This window comes from Grammomys surdaster, unplaced genomic scaffold (genome assembly GCF_004785775.1).
Source record: "Grammomys surdaster isolate TR1022 unplaced genomic scaffold, NIH_TR_1.0 126391, whole genome shotgun sequence".
In the NCBI taxonomy this organism is placed as follows: domain Eukaryota; kingdom Metazoa; phylum Chordata; class Mammalia; order Rodentia; family Muridae; genus Grammomys; species Grammomys surdaster.
In genome coordinates, this window is record NW_021621185.1 from 12,833,008 (window position 1) to 12,848,436 (window position 15,429).

Genomic DNA, 15,429 nt, shown 5'->3' on the forward strand with positions numbered 1-15,429 from the left:
AAATACTTGGAAGGCAATTACAGGAATTATGTCAATGAGATAATTCCAGAGGAAATCAGGCATGGGAGGAGCTAGAAGCATATCACAAGAAAACAGCCCACAGTATCAACTAGGCAGGGCTCGGGGAGGTTCCCAAAGACCAGAGACAATCGGGGCGCCTGATGGTTCAGACCTAAGTTCTCTGCATATATGTTTTGGCTTTGTAGCTTGTTCTTGTGGGACTCCTAACCGAGTGAATGTGGCCTATACCTGACACATTTACCTGCTTTTGGTATATTTTTGCTCCTACTGGTTTGCCTCTCCTAGCCTTTATTTGAAGATTTGTGCCTAGTCTTATTGTACCTTGCCATGTCAACCTTGGTTGATATTCCTGGGAGGCTTACTCTTTTCTGAAAGGAAACTGAGGAGGAGTCGATTTAGGGGGGAGGGGAGATGGGTGGCAGAGACTGAGAAGACAGGAAGGAGGTGAAACTGCAGTTGAGAGGTAATGTGTAAGAGAAAAAATAATTAATTTTTTTAAAAAAGATAATTCCAGTGCTGACAACATATGGGCAAAGGAGAATCCTCATCCAATTCGGTGGGAATACAACCTGGTATACCATAGTGGGGAATAGTCAAAAAATCTTAAAGTAGGTTTACCAGATCGTAAGAGACAACCACAATAAAAGAAAGTGAGATTCCCAGTTCAAAAGTCTAGAAAACACATTCAATAAAAATCATAGAAGAAAATTTTCCTAACCTAAAGAAAGACAGGGCCATAGATGTACAAGAAGTTTACAGAACACCAAATAGGTTGGACCAGAAAAGCAATTCCTCCTATCACATGATAATCAAAACGAAAAATATACAGAACGAAGAAGGAATCTTAAATGGGGTAAGGGGGAAAGGCCAAGTAACATATAAAGGCAGACCTATAGGAACTATACCATACTTCTCAACAGAGAATCTAAAAGCCAGAAGAGCCTGGACAGAGGTCATGCAAACCCTAATGGAACACAAATGCTAGGCCAGGCTACTATATCCTAAAAAACTCTCAGTCATTATAGATGAAGACCAAAATATTCCATGACAAAACTAAATTTAAACAATATCTATCTAACAATCCAGCCCTACAGAAGATTCTAGAGAAAAACTCCAACATAAGGAGGATATCTGCTTCAAAGAAAAAAACAAGAAATTAATCATCTCACAACAAAACCAAAAGGAGAAAATCACATACACATAATGCCATCTATAACAACAAACAAAGTAGGAACTAATAATCATCTGTCTTTAATATCTCTCAATATCAATGGACTCAATTCCCCAATAAAAAGACATAAGCTAACAACCTGGGTATGCAAAAAAATACAGCATTTTGTTACATACAAGGAACACACGTCAATGACAAAGACAGACACTACATCAGAGTAAAAGGATGAAAAAAAGTCTTCCAAGAAAATGGTCCCAAGAAACAAGCAGGAGTTGCCAGTCTAATGTCCAATAAAATAGACTTTCAATCAAAACTTATCTAGTGAGATGGGGAAGGACACTTCATATTCATCAAAGGAAAAATCCACCAAGAGAAAGTCTCAATTCTGAACATCTATACTCAAATGCAAGGGAACCGACATTCATAAAAGAAACACTGCTAAAGCTCAAAACATACACTGAACCCCACACAATAACTGCGGGAGACTTCAACAGCCCAATTCCATCAATAGATAGGTCACTGAAACAGAAACTAAACAGAGACATAGTAAAACTAATAGAAGTTATTATTTAGATGGATTTAACAGATATATACAGAACATTTCACGCTAAAACAAAAGAATAATATATCTTCTTCTCAGCACCTCATAGTACCATCTCCAATATTAACCATATAACTGGTCACAAAACAAACATTAGCAGATATAAAAAGACTGAAATAATCCCATGCATCCTATCGGATCACCACAGACTAAGGCTAGACTTCAATAAAAACAAAAACAACAGAAAACACACATAACCATGGAAACTGAACAATGTTGCACTCAATGATAACTTGGTCAAGTAAAAAATAAATTAAGAAATTAGAAACCTCCTACAATCCAATGAAAATGAAGACACAGCAAATCCAAACTTATGGGACACAATGAGAGCAGTGCTAAGAGGAAAAGTCATAACACTAAGTGCCCTCATGAGAAAACTGGAGAGATCCTACAGCAGCAATTTAAAAGCACACCAGAAAGCCCTAGAAAAAAAGAAGGAAGCACATCCAAGAGAACTAGACAGCAGGAAATAGTCAAATTCTGGGAGGAAATCAACCAAATAGAACCAAAGAGAATTATACAAAGAATTAACAAAATCAAAAGCCGGTTCTTTGAGAAAACCAACAAGCTAGATAAACCATTAGTCAAACTAACTAAAGGGCACAGAGGTAGTATCCAAATTAACAAAATCAGAAATGAAAAAGGAGATATAACAACAGAAACCAAGGAAATTAAAAAAAAATCAGATCCTACTACAAAAGCCTATATTCAACAAAAATGGAAAATCTAGATGAAATGGATGAATTTCTAAGTAGATATCACTTACCAAAGTTAAACCAAGATCAGGTAAACTATCTTAACTATCCTGTATCCCCTAAAGAAACAGAAGAAATCATTAAAAACCACCCAACCAAAAAAGTTCAGGGCCAGATGGCTTTAGCATGGAATGCTACCAGATCTTCAAAGAAGAACTAATACCAATATTCCTCAAACTATTCCATAAAATAGAAACAGAGGGAACACTACCTAATTCTTTTTATGAAGCCACAGTTACTCTGATACCTAAATCACACAAAGACCCAACAAAAGAAGAGAACTTCAGACCAGTTTCCCTTGTGAATATCAATGCAAAAATACTCAATAAAACGCTAGCAAACCAAATCCAAGAATACATCAAAATCATCATTTACCACAATCAAGTGGGCTTCAGCCCAAGGATGCAAGGTTGTTTCAATATACAAAAATCTATTAATGTAATCCATTATATACAAACTCAAAGAAAAAAAAATCACAAGTTCACCTCATTAGATGCTGAAAAAGCATTTGACAAAATACATCCCTTCACGTAAAAGTGTTGGAGAAATCAGGAATTCAAGATCTATACCTAAACATAATAAAAAACAATTTACTTCAAACCAACAGCCAATATCAAATTAAATGAATAGATCCTTGAAGCAATCCCACTAAAATCGGGGACAAGACAAGGCTGCCCGACTCTCCCATATCTATGCAATATAGGACTTGAAGTTCTTGAAAAATAAGACAACAAAAAAGAGGTCAAGAGGATAATACTAATTGGCAAAGAAGAAACTGCACGGTATTGGTATAGAGACAGACAAGTTGATCAATGGTATAGAACTGAAGACCCAGAAATACACCCATACACTGATGGATACTTGACCTTTGACAAAGAAGCCAAAAAATATTCAGTGGAAAAAAAAGTATACTCAATAAATGGTACTGGTCTAATTGGTAGTTTGTATGTAGAAAAATGAAAATTCACACATATTGTCACCTTGCACAAAGCTCAAGTCAAAGTGGATCAAGGACCTCAACATAAAACTAGGAGACAGAGTGAGGGAGGGACCTGGGTGAGAGATGGGAGGGGGAGAGGAAAAGGGGAACAGGATCAGGTGTGTGGGGTGAGAAGCGCCCAAAGTGCCAGCAGAGTGAATGGAAATATGCAGCCTCAGGGGGTGGGAGGTGAGAGGACCATCTAAAAAACACCAGTGACCTGGGAGGTGAGAGACTCGCAGGACTCCAAGGGAGAGTTGATCCTCAGTAGAAAGACAGCACATCAAGTGGAGGGATGGGGTTGCCATCCCACAGTCAAAAACTCTGACCCAGAATTGTTCCTGTCTAAAAAAACTTCAGAACAAACCTGGAGAAGAGACTGAGGGAAAGGAGGTCCAGTTACTAGCCAAATTTGGATCCAGCTCAAGGGAAGACTCCAAGGCCTGACACAATTACTGATGCCAAGGTGTGCTTACAGATAGGAGCCTGACATGGTGGTCCCCTGAGACCCAAAAAGCAGGTGATTGAGACAGATGCAGATACTTACCCCCAACCATTTGACTGAAGTTGGGGACCCCATGGTTGAATTAGGGAAAAGCTGGAAAAAGCTGAGGAGCAGGACAACCCCATAGGAAAATCTGCAATCTCAACTAACCTTAACACCTGAGATCTCCTAGACACTGAGCCACCAACCAGACAGCATAAACCAGCTGGTCCAAGGCCCTCAACACATGTACAACAAAGGACTGCCTGGTCTGGCCTCAGTGGGAGAAGATGCATCTAACCTTCAAGTGACTTGAGGCCCCAGGGAGTAGGGAGTTTTGGTGGGGGGACAGTGGGGCAGAGATATCCTCTTGGAGACAGTGAGAAAGAGGAATGAGTTGATGAACTGTGGGAGGGGAGACCAGGAAGGGGGCAATGACTGGATTATAAAAAAATAAATAAAAGTAATTATAACTTTTAAAAAATCTACAATTGGTCAAAATACAGAGAACAAGAGGCTGTAGTATTCTCAATGCCAATGATACACCTACAACAATCCCTACAACTAAGGCTTGGGGAAAATCAAGGGAGAATGAATAGACAGATTTCAAGAGCCAGAAAACCTGAATGTTTGCTGGGAGATAGTGCTTTCTATATATCTCAGTTAAGTGATATCCACAAAATCTCAATATTACAGAAGTTTAAAAACAACCCACATAATAGCAATGCCAGGTGACATCCAACCTCAATGGAAGAAATCTCAGAAATCTCTACTCCTAGATGAAAAACTATAAGCAATTTATAGCTGCTGGGCACGGGAGAATCAGTCTTCTCCAGGGAGGAGCCCCCTGATATGTTATGCAACCAGAAGTGGTCAGCCCTAAATGCACAAACATATGGACAACACAGAAACTCAAGAGACTGTATTTATACAGACATAAATAAATATATACATATAAAAAGAAAGGGACAGGAATTTGAGACGGAATGGGAATGCACAGGAGGAGTTGGAGCTAGGAGAGGAGGAGATGTGTAAATGATATAAATACAGTACTCATATAAAATTCTTAAAAATGTAAATTAAAATTTTAAAAATTTAGCATAACAAAAGAAAAATCCTATGTGAAAGAGAATCTTTCTTAAAAGCATGACCAAACATTACCTATTTAAAGGGAAGATGAGATTTTAATTGTCTACTCCAAACTGTAATCTTGGAAAAATAACTTGTTTGCCAGCTTACTTTTATGCAAAGAACAATGGTACATCCATATGCATTCATTGTTCTAAACTTGAAATGGCTGACAGGAAAACATGGTGAGATTAAACTCCATCCAGAATGAAGTTAAACCACTTCATTACAAGGTGAGAGGACAGAGAAACTATTGTCAGACTAGCAGAGACTCTACAAGCATCATTTTGAGACTATTTGTAAAGACATACTCAAAGAATGCTCCTATGTGTAAGTAAAGACTGCACAGATCATCCTGCCCTGTGTCAGAGGGCAGAAGACACCAACCTTACCGCATTAGGAATACGAGTGGCTTCACATAGGAGATCTACTTACAAAAGGCCTTTCTTATGAGTTTTATACTATTATTTACATATAATTAACAAAAGTCTTATGAGTTTTGTAATATTATTTACATATAGTTAACAAAACACCTGTTTAAAAATTATACAAAAATCTAAATATTTGACAGTAAAACATTAGTAAGGTTTTAATTTATCTCCAATATACATAAAGACACCCTGCAGATAGGTGATATAAGTTTCTTGCTACCAAAAGCAATTATTTTACCAGGAACATAGTGATCATCAATCATTAACCCACTTTGTGAAATGACCCTGCGACATAAAACTCTGTAATACAGAAGTGACTGATGACAGGCCACATTATAATTAGGTCCCCAAACATTCATTAGATAAAGCATTGCTAATGGGAAAAAAAAATCACCAGGCTTAGTGTGGGAGAGATTAAAACAAACCTCACATCCTTTCCACTTAAATGAGAAGAGTAAAAATTACACATAATTGAAGGTTGCAGCAATTAAAAAGTTGAACAACAACAACTAAAACACAGGAAGAAGTATAGGAAGGAAATCTATTTTCATGTATCATTTATTTAATTGTTTCAATATTCTTAATTGTATGATGTCTGTAAAGTACCATACAACATGCATGTAACAAGTTTTAAAAAGATACATTCCTATATTTGCTTATACATTTGCCCTAATAGTTAAACAAGAAAATATAATTGAGTGCAAGGCATAAAATATATGTAAAATCTAAAATGTCACTGGATAATTTTGAAGATAAAATCATTACAGACTGCACTTTAAAATTCCATGATTGAAATATGGTTAGTACCAGAAGCCACAATGTTCACACACCACCGAAGAGTACAGTGAAAGGTCTCCCAGCATGATTCTGTCACATTGGATTACATTAGTAAGAGAACATAATCAAGAATGCACTGAATTCAGGATAAATGCATAATGTAACAAATAAGGAGGCTAGAGTTCTCATCTACACAGATGCTAACCATCAAGTGATCAGTTTACTTTCTTTTTTCTAATGAGTTTTATATAGTTAAAACTCTCTTCTGCAATTATTGTTTATGTGTGTGTGTGTGTGTGTGTATAAATAGAGTCTGTTGAGTCCACTCAGTTAACAAAGGTCTGCTCTGAGCCATTACCATGGTTTTAGCCATCCCATTGTCTACTCTTTGAAACAAGAGCTGTCATACGGGTATACTCCCTCCATAGGGCTAACATAGCAAATCTCACTTCACTGCTACCTGCCAGAAGCAGTCAGCCACTGGCATAACTCACAGAGAAATATACATCTCAAATCGTCACCACAGGAAGTACTACATACATTATCCTTGCAATCCCTTTGTTTCTCTATAATACAAGTATGTAAACATTCCTCATTTCCTGCCATGAAAGCCAGATAAAAAAACTATAATTCGTTTTGATCGTGCCGGGTACCAGACAAGAATGAAACAGAATTTTGTGATGGATTGTAATTTGAGAAATAATAATTATAGTGATAAATCTTACGGAAATTATGTCAGAATATATAAATGGTATATAAACAAATTCTTAAATTTTCATCTAATATGCCATCTACAACTCTAGAAATAATTGTGTTATGTAACTGCAAAGAAAGGGTTTTATTAAATCCTTAAAAATATTACAACTTCAGTATTTGGAAACAACATATATCTAACTTTTTAACTTTATTCCTGCCACAATCTGAGAGTGACATGCTACCCCCTGCACTAACGAGGAGCCCCTGCCATATGCTCTTCACGACTTGAAGCTATTCACAGCTTAAAAGATCAGTTAAAATTTTTTTTTCAAAAGTGAGTCTCTATGACAAAACAGCACAATTTCCACATACTGGGGTGGAGGTCTGTTTTGTTTTTTAAAACTGCATTACAAATACATTCAAAAAGAAAAAGAAAAAAAGCCGGGCGGTGGTGGTGCACGCCTTTAATCCCAGCACTTGGGAGGCAGAAGCAGGCGGATTTCTGAGTTCGAGGCCAGCCTGGTCTACTGAGTGAGTTCCAGGACAGCCAGGGCTACACAGAGAAACCCTGTCTCGAAAAACCACAAAAAAAAAAAAAAATGCATTCAAAAGAAATTCAAGCTAAACAACTAGATAAAGTGAAAGCGTAGCATGAGGACTCCACACCTACAATCCAACACTGTCTCTTGGCCCCACAATCTACTTCCTCTAAGTTCCAGCTTCCCCCAGGTCCCAAGAAAGATAAATATTTTAAAATTATTGCGTTTTCTGTAAAAAGACCATTATAAAACCATGAGTAGGTCCAAGCAATAAAGTGGACATAGCAGGCAGAATTAGCTACTGTACATAGTGTCAATTCTAGAAAACAATATCAACTATTACAGCCTCATATACAACTTGGAAATGCAAAACACGGAAGATGGAGTATTGATGTTACCTGTGTCTATGAAGAAACACTTTAACTTGAAGAGTCTCTGAGGACTTAAGAGTAGGACATTATTTAAATTTTATTTGAAACATGTCTGTTGTCAAGATTACCTGTTGTAGTCCAGGCTGAGTGGCCATCAGTAAGTGTAATAACAAAACCAGATCCTATGGTTGTCTCCCAAGACACTTGCAGAAAATAAGTTAAGTTGGGTTCAGAAGCAAGATGGATTCTGCTTACTTTCCTTTCCATTTCTAGCTACCTGTAATGAAAGAACAAAATCAACATTTAAAAGGAGACTACAATAATCCAATGGTGATAACTTTTATCCTTCTTTTTCAGCTATACAGACTCCAAAAAAATAAAAGTAAGATGTTGTACAATGGAGCCAACCATTGAACTCAGAAGTCATAGTTTTGCTCAATAGTTACTGGCAGCTTTTACAGATGAGAAAAGCAGAAGCTCTTAAAGGGCAAATAATCAGCCAAACTGATGGGCTAAATAAAATTACAATATGAGTAAATTGATATTTCCCTGTCCTCAGGAATGCATAGATCCTCTCCTCTCTCTAACATAAGAAATGGTCTCTTTGAATAAACATATTTGAGACATTCATCCACACTATATTCTACAGTTATACATCATTCAGAACATTGATTAATCAAACTGATTTACTATTTTTTTCCTAGGGACAGCCATTAGGAACTTTACAGGTCCTAACTACTACAAACATTGCTGCCATGACATTCTACAAATGTCTTTGCATAGGCTGTGGCGGGGGGGAGGGGAGACATTCCTTCAAATGGAACTGCTGGAGCAGAAGATATCATGTATTGAGTTTGGGTAGTATAGCGCCAAGTTCCTTCAAAGCTGCATAAAATTATGATTGGTATATAAATGTCCTAAACAACTATTTCCCCTTTGGTCCATTTTAGCCACATGGGTGAGCAAATTCTAGCATCACATTGTGATTTCATTTCAAATTCCCTGGTGAGTAGTGGGTATTACACTTTTTACATATATACTTATTAGATATAAATACACTCCTGTCTTCAACATTGGCAATGTTTTCATTTAGTTTATTATTTTTACTGATGTTATTAATCTGTTTTCATTTCTTGACAATTTGATGTCTATTTTAGATAAATATAGCTGTGAAATATAATTCGTCAAAATAATTCATCAAAATGTGCTTATTTTGGTCAGTACTATGAGTCTTGCATTATCAGATTTGTTATCAGCTTAAACTTCTCAACAACTTTTATTTTCTGAGTTACACTTTGCTACAGCCTATATACGTACAGTTTTTAATATTATTCTTGGTGTTTTTACAGGATGGCAATCTCGTATTTCAATTGTTGAAATTATATTGACTCTGTAGTTTGTTCTCTTGGCCTAATTTGTAAACTATACAGAGAGAGACAAAATGTGGAGCAGAGACTTTAGGAAAGGCGATCCAAAGACTGCCCCATCTGGGGATCCATCCCATATACAGTTACCAAACCCAGACACTATTGTTGATGCCAAGAAGTGCATGCTGACAGGAGTCTGACATAGCTGTCTCCTGAGAGGCTCTGCCACAGCCTGACAAATACAGAGGTAGATACTCACAAGCCAACCACTGGAATGAGCACGTCATCCCCAAATGGAATCCACAGTGGAAGAGTTAGAGAAAGGACTGAAGGAGCTGAAGGGGTTTGAAACTCCATAGGAAGAACAATAATATAAGCCAACCAGACCCCCCCCCCCCAGAGCTCCCAGGGACTAAACAACTAACCACAGAGTACACATGGAGGGACTCATGGCTCCAGATGCATATGTAGCAGAGGACAGCCTAGATGGGTATCAATTGGAGGAGAGGCCCTTGGTTCTATGAAGGCTCGATGCCCCAGTGTAGGGAAATATGAGGACACCGAGGTGGAAGTGAGTGGGTGGGTGAGTGGGTGGGTGGGTGAGTGGGAGAACACCCTCATAGAAGCAGGGGAGGGGTGATGGGATAGGGACTTTCAGGGTGGGACACTGGGAAAGAGTATAACATTTGAAATATAAATAAATAAATATAAATAAAGAAAATAACCCATATATATTATATATATAGTCTACATATATTTATACGATATATAAAGATATATAGATATATATATAAAGAAATAATAATTGAGCCCACTTCAAATGTGCAAAAAAAGAAACAAACATTTAAGATTGAACCCTTGACATTATAATCACACAATATAACATATACTTCATTTGTTCAAACTATTTCCTTTAATGTACTTTCTGCATGGATGCAATTAATTCCAAAATGCCTCAGGAATTTGTGAATATTTACCTTTACATCAACTAGTCAGACACTTTACAGTAAGTTACTCACTCTGTAAGAGTTGAATTTGAAAACTGTTAGAAAAATATGGATTACTAGTATTTGAAAAAAATCACAAAAACGTGTATCATTAGAGAATCATATAATTTGTTTTTGTTTTCTTTTTGAACACATGAGATTGATCTGTTAAGGTGTCAGCATATGCATACATATATGACCACTTCTGTATGTATTTCAATTTAGTTAACTTTAATGAAGTCTCTTATTTGTCTCTTTGGTTTTGAGAACTGAAACTGACAATTTTGAATGCATAATCCTACAGAATCCTACCTTCGTTGTCAATTAGTAAAATTGATGAAGGTTGTACTACACACCTAATCTACATGGCGAAAGGTACACAGAACTAGAGGGAAAGTACATTTTATCTTAAGCTAGGTTACTTCTCCTTTTGGAGCTGTATTAACCTTGTATTGCTGTATAGTCAAGCTACACAGCGGTGGCTTTCATAGGCATTTTCATATGTGTGTATCTGTGACCATATCCATTTTCATTCCTAGTTTTCTCTCCCCTTGCCTACTTCCAGTTTTAGTCCTTTCTTTAGGGCCTTAGGAGTCCTCAGTCTATTTGCTGTATGTCTTCCTTCCCTCTACTCGGTGTGTGTGTGTGTGTGTGTGTGTGTGTGTGTGTGTGTGTGAATCTACATATCGATATAAAACTCCAGGGTTCCCAAAAGAATGAAAATGTTATTTGTCTGAGTCTGGTTTATTTTAGTTTATTAATATGATGATCTCCAATAATGATTTATTTTCTTGCAAATGACATAATTTTGTTCTTTATGACTGATTATCACATATCTTTATATTCATCTGTTGAGAGATCCCAAGGCTATATAAACTGACCATTGTGAACACCACTGCAAAAAGCATAAACACTCAAATACCTTGGTAGAATAGTAATTTATCCTCCTTGCTGTATATAATAGGGTGGATATAGCTGACTTATAAGGCAGTTCTACTTTTAGGTTTTAGAAGAAAGCAAGAACTATTTTCCATAGTGTCTTCACTAATTTACAACCTCATCAGTAGTATATAAGAGTTTAATATTTTTGGTACTCTCATAAACATTTATTTTTTTATTTATGGTAACTCAGACTAACTGAAAAGAAAGGAAAAGGAAAGGCTTTTGCTGGTAGCTAAAGATGAACTTTCCCCATATGCTAATGGTCATTTGTTCTTCATCTTTTGAGATCTCTTCGTCTCACTAGTCACTTAGAGAATGAGTTGTCTCGCATTTTGGTATTTATTGGGTTCTTTATATATATTAATCCTATATCAAATATATAGCTCTCAATGGAATTCCCCTAATCTAGGGCTGTCTCTTCTTTCTATATTCTCTTCTGCTCTACAGAAGCATTTGAAAGTACTACAATCACACTCTTGGGATTACTTCCTAAATTACTGGAGTCACTTTCCAAAATTCGTATCTATAGGTACGTCTTGAAAGGTTTTCTCTATTTTTCCCCTAACACTTTCAGAGTTTCAGACCTTGCATTAAAATCTTTCATCCATTTTGAATCCAGTTTGGGGGAGGGTGGCAGACGCTGATCTAGTTTTATTCTTCTATAGTTAGAAATCCAGTTTCCCATTAGTATCTGTTAAAGATCCTATCTTTTCTCCAGTGTGTGTTTCCTGCATCTCTGTGGAAAATCAGGTGACTGTAACTGTGTGAATAAATTTCTGAATCCTTTATTATATTCAATTAAGCTTCTATATGGATTTAATTTTTCTGTTTCTAAAAAACATATTATTGTAGTTTTCTGGGGACTGAATGGAATTTGTGGGCTACTTTTCTGTTTCTTTGTAAACACGGAAGTCTTTACATCTTCTAGTGTCTCATCCAACGTTATTACTAGTGTTTATAGTTAAGAGCATTTTTGTTTGAGACCAGATGTCATGGAGTCCTCGATGTTCTCAATGTTGAATTTGCTATGTACCTGAGAATGACCTTGAAGTGATCTGAGTTCCCTGCTTCTACTTCTCATATTTATGATCACAAGCATATAACACCACACCTAGTATTCTGTAGTGCTAGAGAAGGAAGCCAATAATACTTGAGTACTAGGTTATCACTCAGCTGGATGAGCTGCCTCTCTCACCCAGGAGCACATAATTCATGTGGATTCAAACCCTAACTTGGGGGATGTGGAGAGAGTTTAGTTGATAAAGAGCTTACAACAGAAGCATGGAAGAAACCTGCAGATTTCTAGGGTTCACTGGCCAGCCAGCCTTGTCTATGGAAAGATCTTGCCTCAAAAATAAAGATCCAAACAGAGGAATAACATCCAAGGTTAGCCTCATGTCTTCTGGTGCATGCACACACATATGCATACACATCAACACACTGATAAACAAAAAGCGAGCAAACAAGAAGAAAAATATCTTACTTTGTGTTTGGGGGTGAGATTATTAAAACTACTTTCAGAATGCCAAATTTTATTTCTATAGACTTTCACAAAAAACATTACACAACATGGCATACAGAGATATGCATGTACGTGTGTGTGTGTGTGTGTGTGTGTGTGTGTGTGTGTATGCACGGACAATTATTTCTTCTCACACATGCCTGCAGAGACATAGCTATTATTAGCATTAACTTTGTAAAAGGAAAATCCAGCACTCATAAAGCAGGCTTTCCATTGCTTTTTTAAATTCCATATTTAGAATCACTAACAAATTCCTACATATAGAGACAAAAATCATTTAAAATTCAATATTCTAGATGCCTGTCAGTCACACATTATTTCACAATAACATGAAGGGTTTTAAGATCAATAATGTTCAAAAGACAGCAAGGGATCAGATAAATTCTAAAAATATATTTTAATTGTAACAGTTCAATTATCTTCCAATTTTCTCATTAATTTAAAACTTCATAAAATTAAGCTAATTTTATTTTAAATAATTAGTGTTTGAGGACCTAAGTTTGAAATTGGAATAGACCATGAAACATGCCATTCCAACTTTAGTCTACCTGCTAGTGAAGCAAGACGTTAACCAGATTTAAGTGATACACGTATTAATAAGCACACTTACATATGATAACTCTGGATCCTGTAAGTAATCTGTGCTTCAGGAGCCTCAAAAAGTATATTATTTAAATTAGGTCTTGATAATCTACATTTGAGCTAATTGCTTAAGTAATGCATCACTCTACCAAGACTACCCTCTCACTAAATATCAAATAAAAATATTCAAGAATCAACCACAATAACACAAAAGAGTCCAAAATTCCTTTAAGACTCAGCAAATCAAGCATAATTTTGCTCCTACCAGCCTTGTACACAGAAATAGCCAGTGTTTTGCCACAGATCTACTTGGAGAAAATGAGTGGAATCCTCTTCAGAGACGCTGATTGATTGAGGCTATAAGAGAGCCCATGTTTTGTTTCCTAAGAGTACTAAAGGGCACATTAGTATCAGCACCTCTCTCAGCCAAAGCCATGGATCTAAGAGGAGTCTGCAGGTGGAACCACTTGGGTCCCACCCCAACTGGTACATCAGTAGCTTTATTGAGAGCTCAGAACAGTTGAGAATTGAGAAGCTTATCTTTAGTACTTTGTGTCTTTGATACATGGCCTCTCTCTTAGAAGACTAATACGTTGTTGGCTGGTGTGCAATTGATGTGATCTTGGTCTGAACAAATACCATTCACAGTTGCTTCTGAATAAACAAGACACTTTTTAAATTAGTTTACAAAGCATTTTGTATGCCCTTTTGGATGCTGATAAGGAACATGGCAGAAGCCAGTGCTTAGGTCAGCTCAAGTTAGTTACAACACTGTATCATTGATAACACCATTTTGAACTTGAGCTTCTTTCCCTTCTCTTAATAGTCAGTGATGGCTTCTCTTCAAGCTGCTTGGACTGCAGGTGTCCAAATGCTGCAGCTTTGCCAAGGACTTGTACATACAGACTAGAAGGGGATAAACTCAAGTTTCTAATAATGCAATCACTTACATGGTCCCCTAGTCAAGAAAAATGGGCTGATACCTAATGGGAATTCAGAATAAAAATTACTCTACAGAAGCAGCTGTTAATCATCTATAAGTGGATTCCTGCTTGTACTATTTTGCTAGACTTTACTTTTAGAAAAAGGAAAAGAAAATGTAATTTCAAAGCAAAAGTATGATGACAGATTTTTAAAGCCTTATCATATTTTTAAAAATTCAAAACAGGGATTTAAAAATTTAGGCAAAAAGGCAGATTTATATCACTACATTGTGTTTACTTTTGTGTGTGGTATGTGTGGTACATGAACACAAGTGGGCCCATGCATATCCATGCAGAGGTCAGAACAGATCTTAGGGTGTCTTCTCTATTGCTCTTTCTCCTACTGCCTGACATGAGGTCTCTTCCTAAAGCAGAAGCTGATGTTTTATGCTAGACTTTCTGCCAAAGAATACTTAGGATCTGTCTGCCTCTACCCCACAATGCCTTGATTATAGAGATACCCAGCTATGCCCTGCTACTAATGTGGTTGCAAAATCTGAACTAGAGTCTTCATGCTGATAGTCCAAGAGCCCTTCCTACTGAGCCATCTTCCCAACCCCTTTCGGGTAGCAGGGGGCGGGGTGATGCTGTTACTGTTGTTTCCTTGTTTGATTGGTTGGTTGGTTGGATATTTGGTTTTGGATCTGCATAGCTCAGAAGACCCTAGAAATTATATTTTTATGAAAGAGAATAGGGCTTTATTAAGATTTGGGTACAATAGTTATCACCAACAGAACACAAAATAAAATTTTTGGCGAGGGTGTTAGGACTTCTCTCTGGAACATAGTATATAATTACTCATCTACTTAGGAATTTATGTACTCATGGTACCAACGCAGTTTATCATTATGTAAACCCCATAAAGCTGCTGTTGTTTGACTAAACTGTTAAATATTGGTAGCCTATGATTGATTCTTAAGACTTTTATGCATGTGGTTCAACTGTAGATACTAACAACTTGCGAGATTGTACAGTTTTCTCCCCAATATTGATACTCATTTCTCTTGTATCCCAATGTTGCTCTTTTTTTTTTGGTTGCCATTAGTAAACAGACAGATAAATAGGTACAGTTACCAGAGGTAGGTTTGAGGTAG

The 15,429-nt window shown here is 36.8% G+C and overlaps 1 protein-coding gene across 4 annotated transcripts in view; it reads right to left on the reverse strand.

The window, feature by feature from the left end:
- The window catches only part of Xrcc4 (X-ray repair cross complementing 4), a 191,379-nt gene that overhangs the window by 172,339 nt on the left and 3,611 nt on the right, over nt 1–15,429 (reverse strand). For 2 of the 4 annotated variants that reach the window (XM_028760158.1, XM_028760155.1), the window contains exon 2: nt 8,082–8,230. In XM_028760158.1, the coding sequence (XP_028615991.1) occupies nt 8,082–8,220 (139 nt within the window). In that variant the 5' untranslated portion in view covers nt 8,221–8,230. Of the gene's footprint in view, nt 1–8,081; nt 8,231–9,270; nt 9,350–9,579; nt 9,655–15,429 lie in introns of those variants that run through there. The other 2 variants (XM_028760156.1, XM_028760157.1) reach the window with 2 other exon arrangements.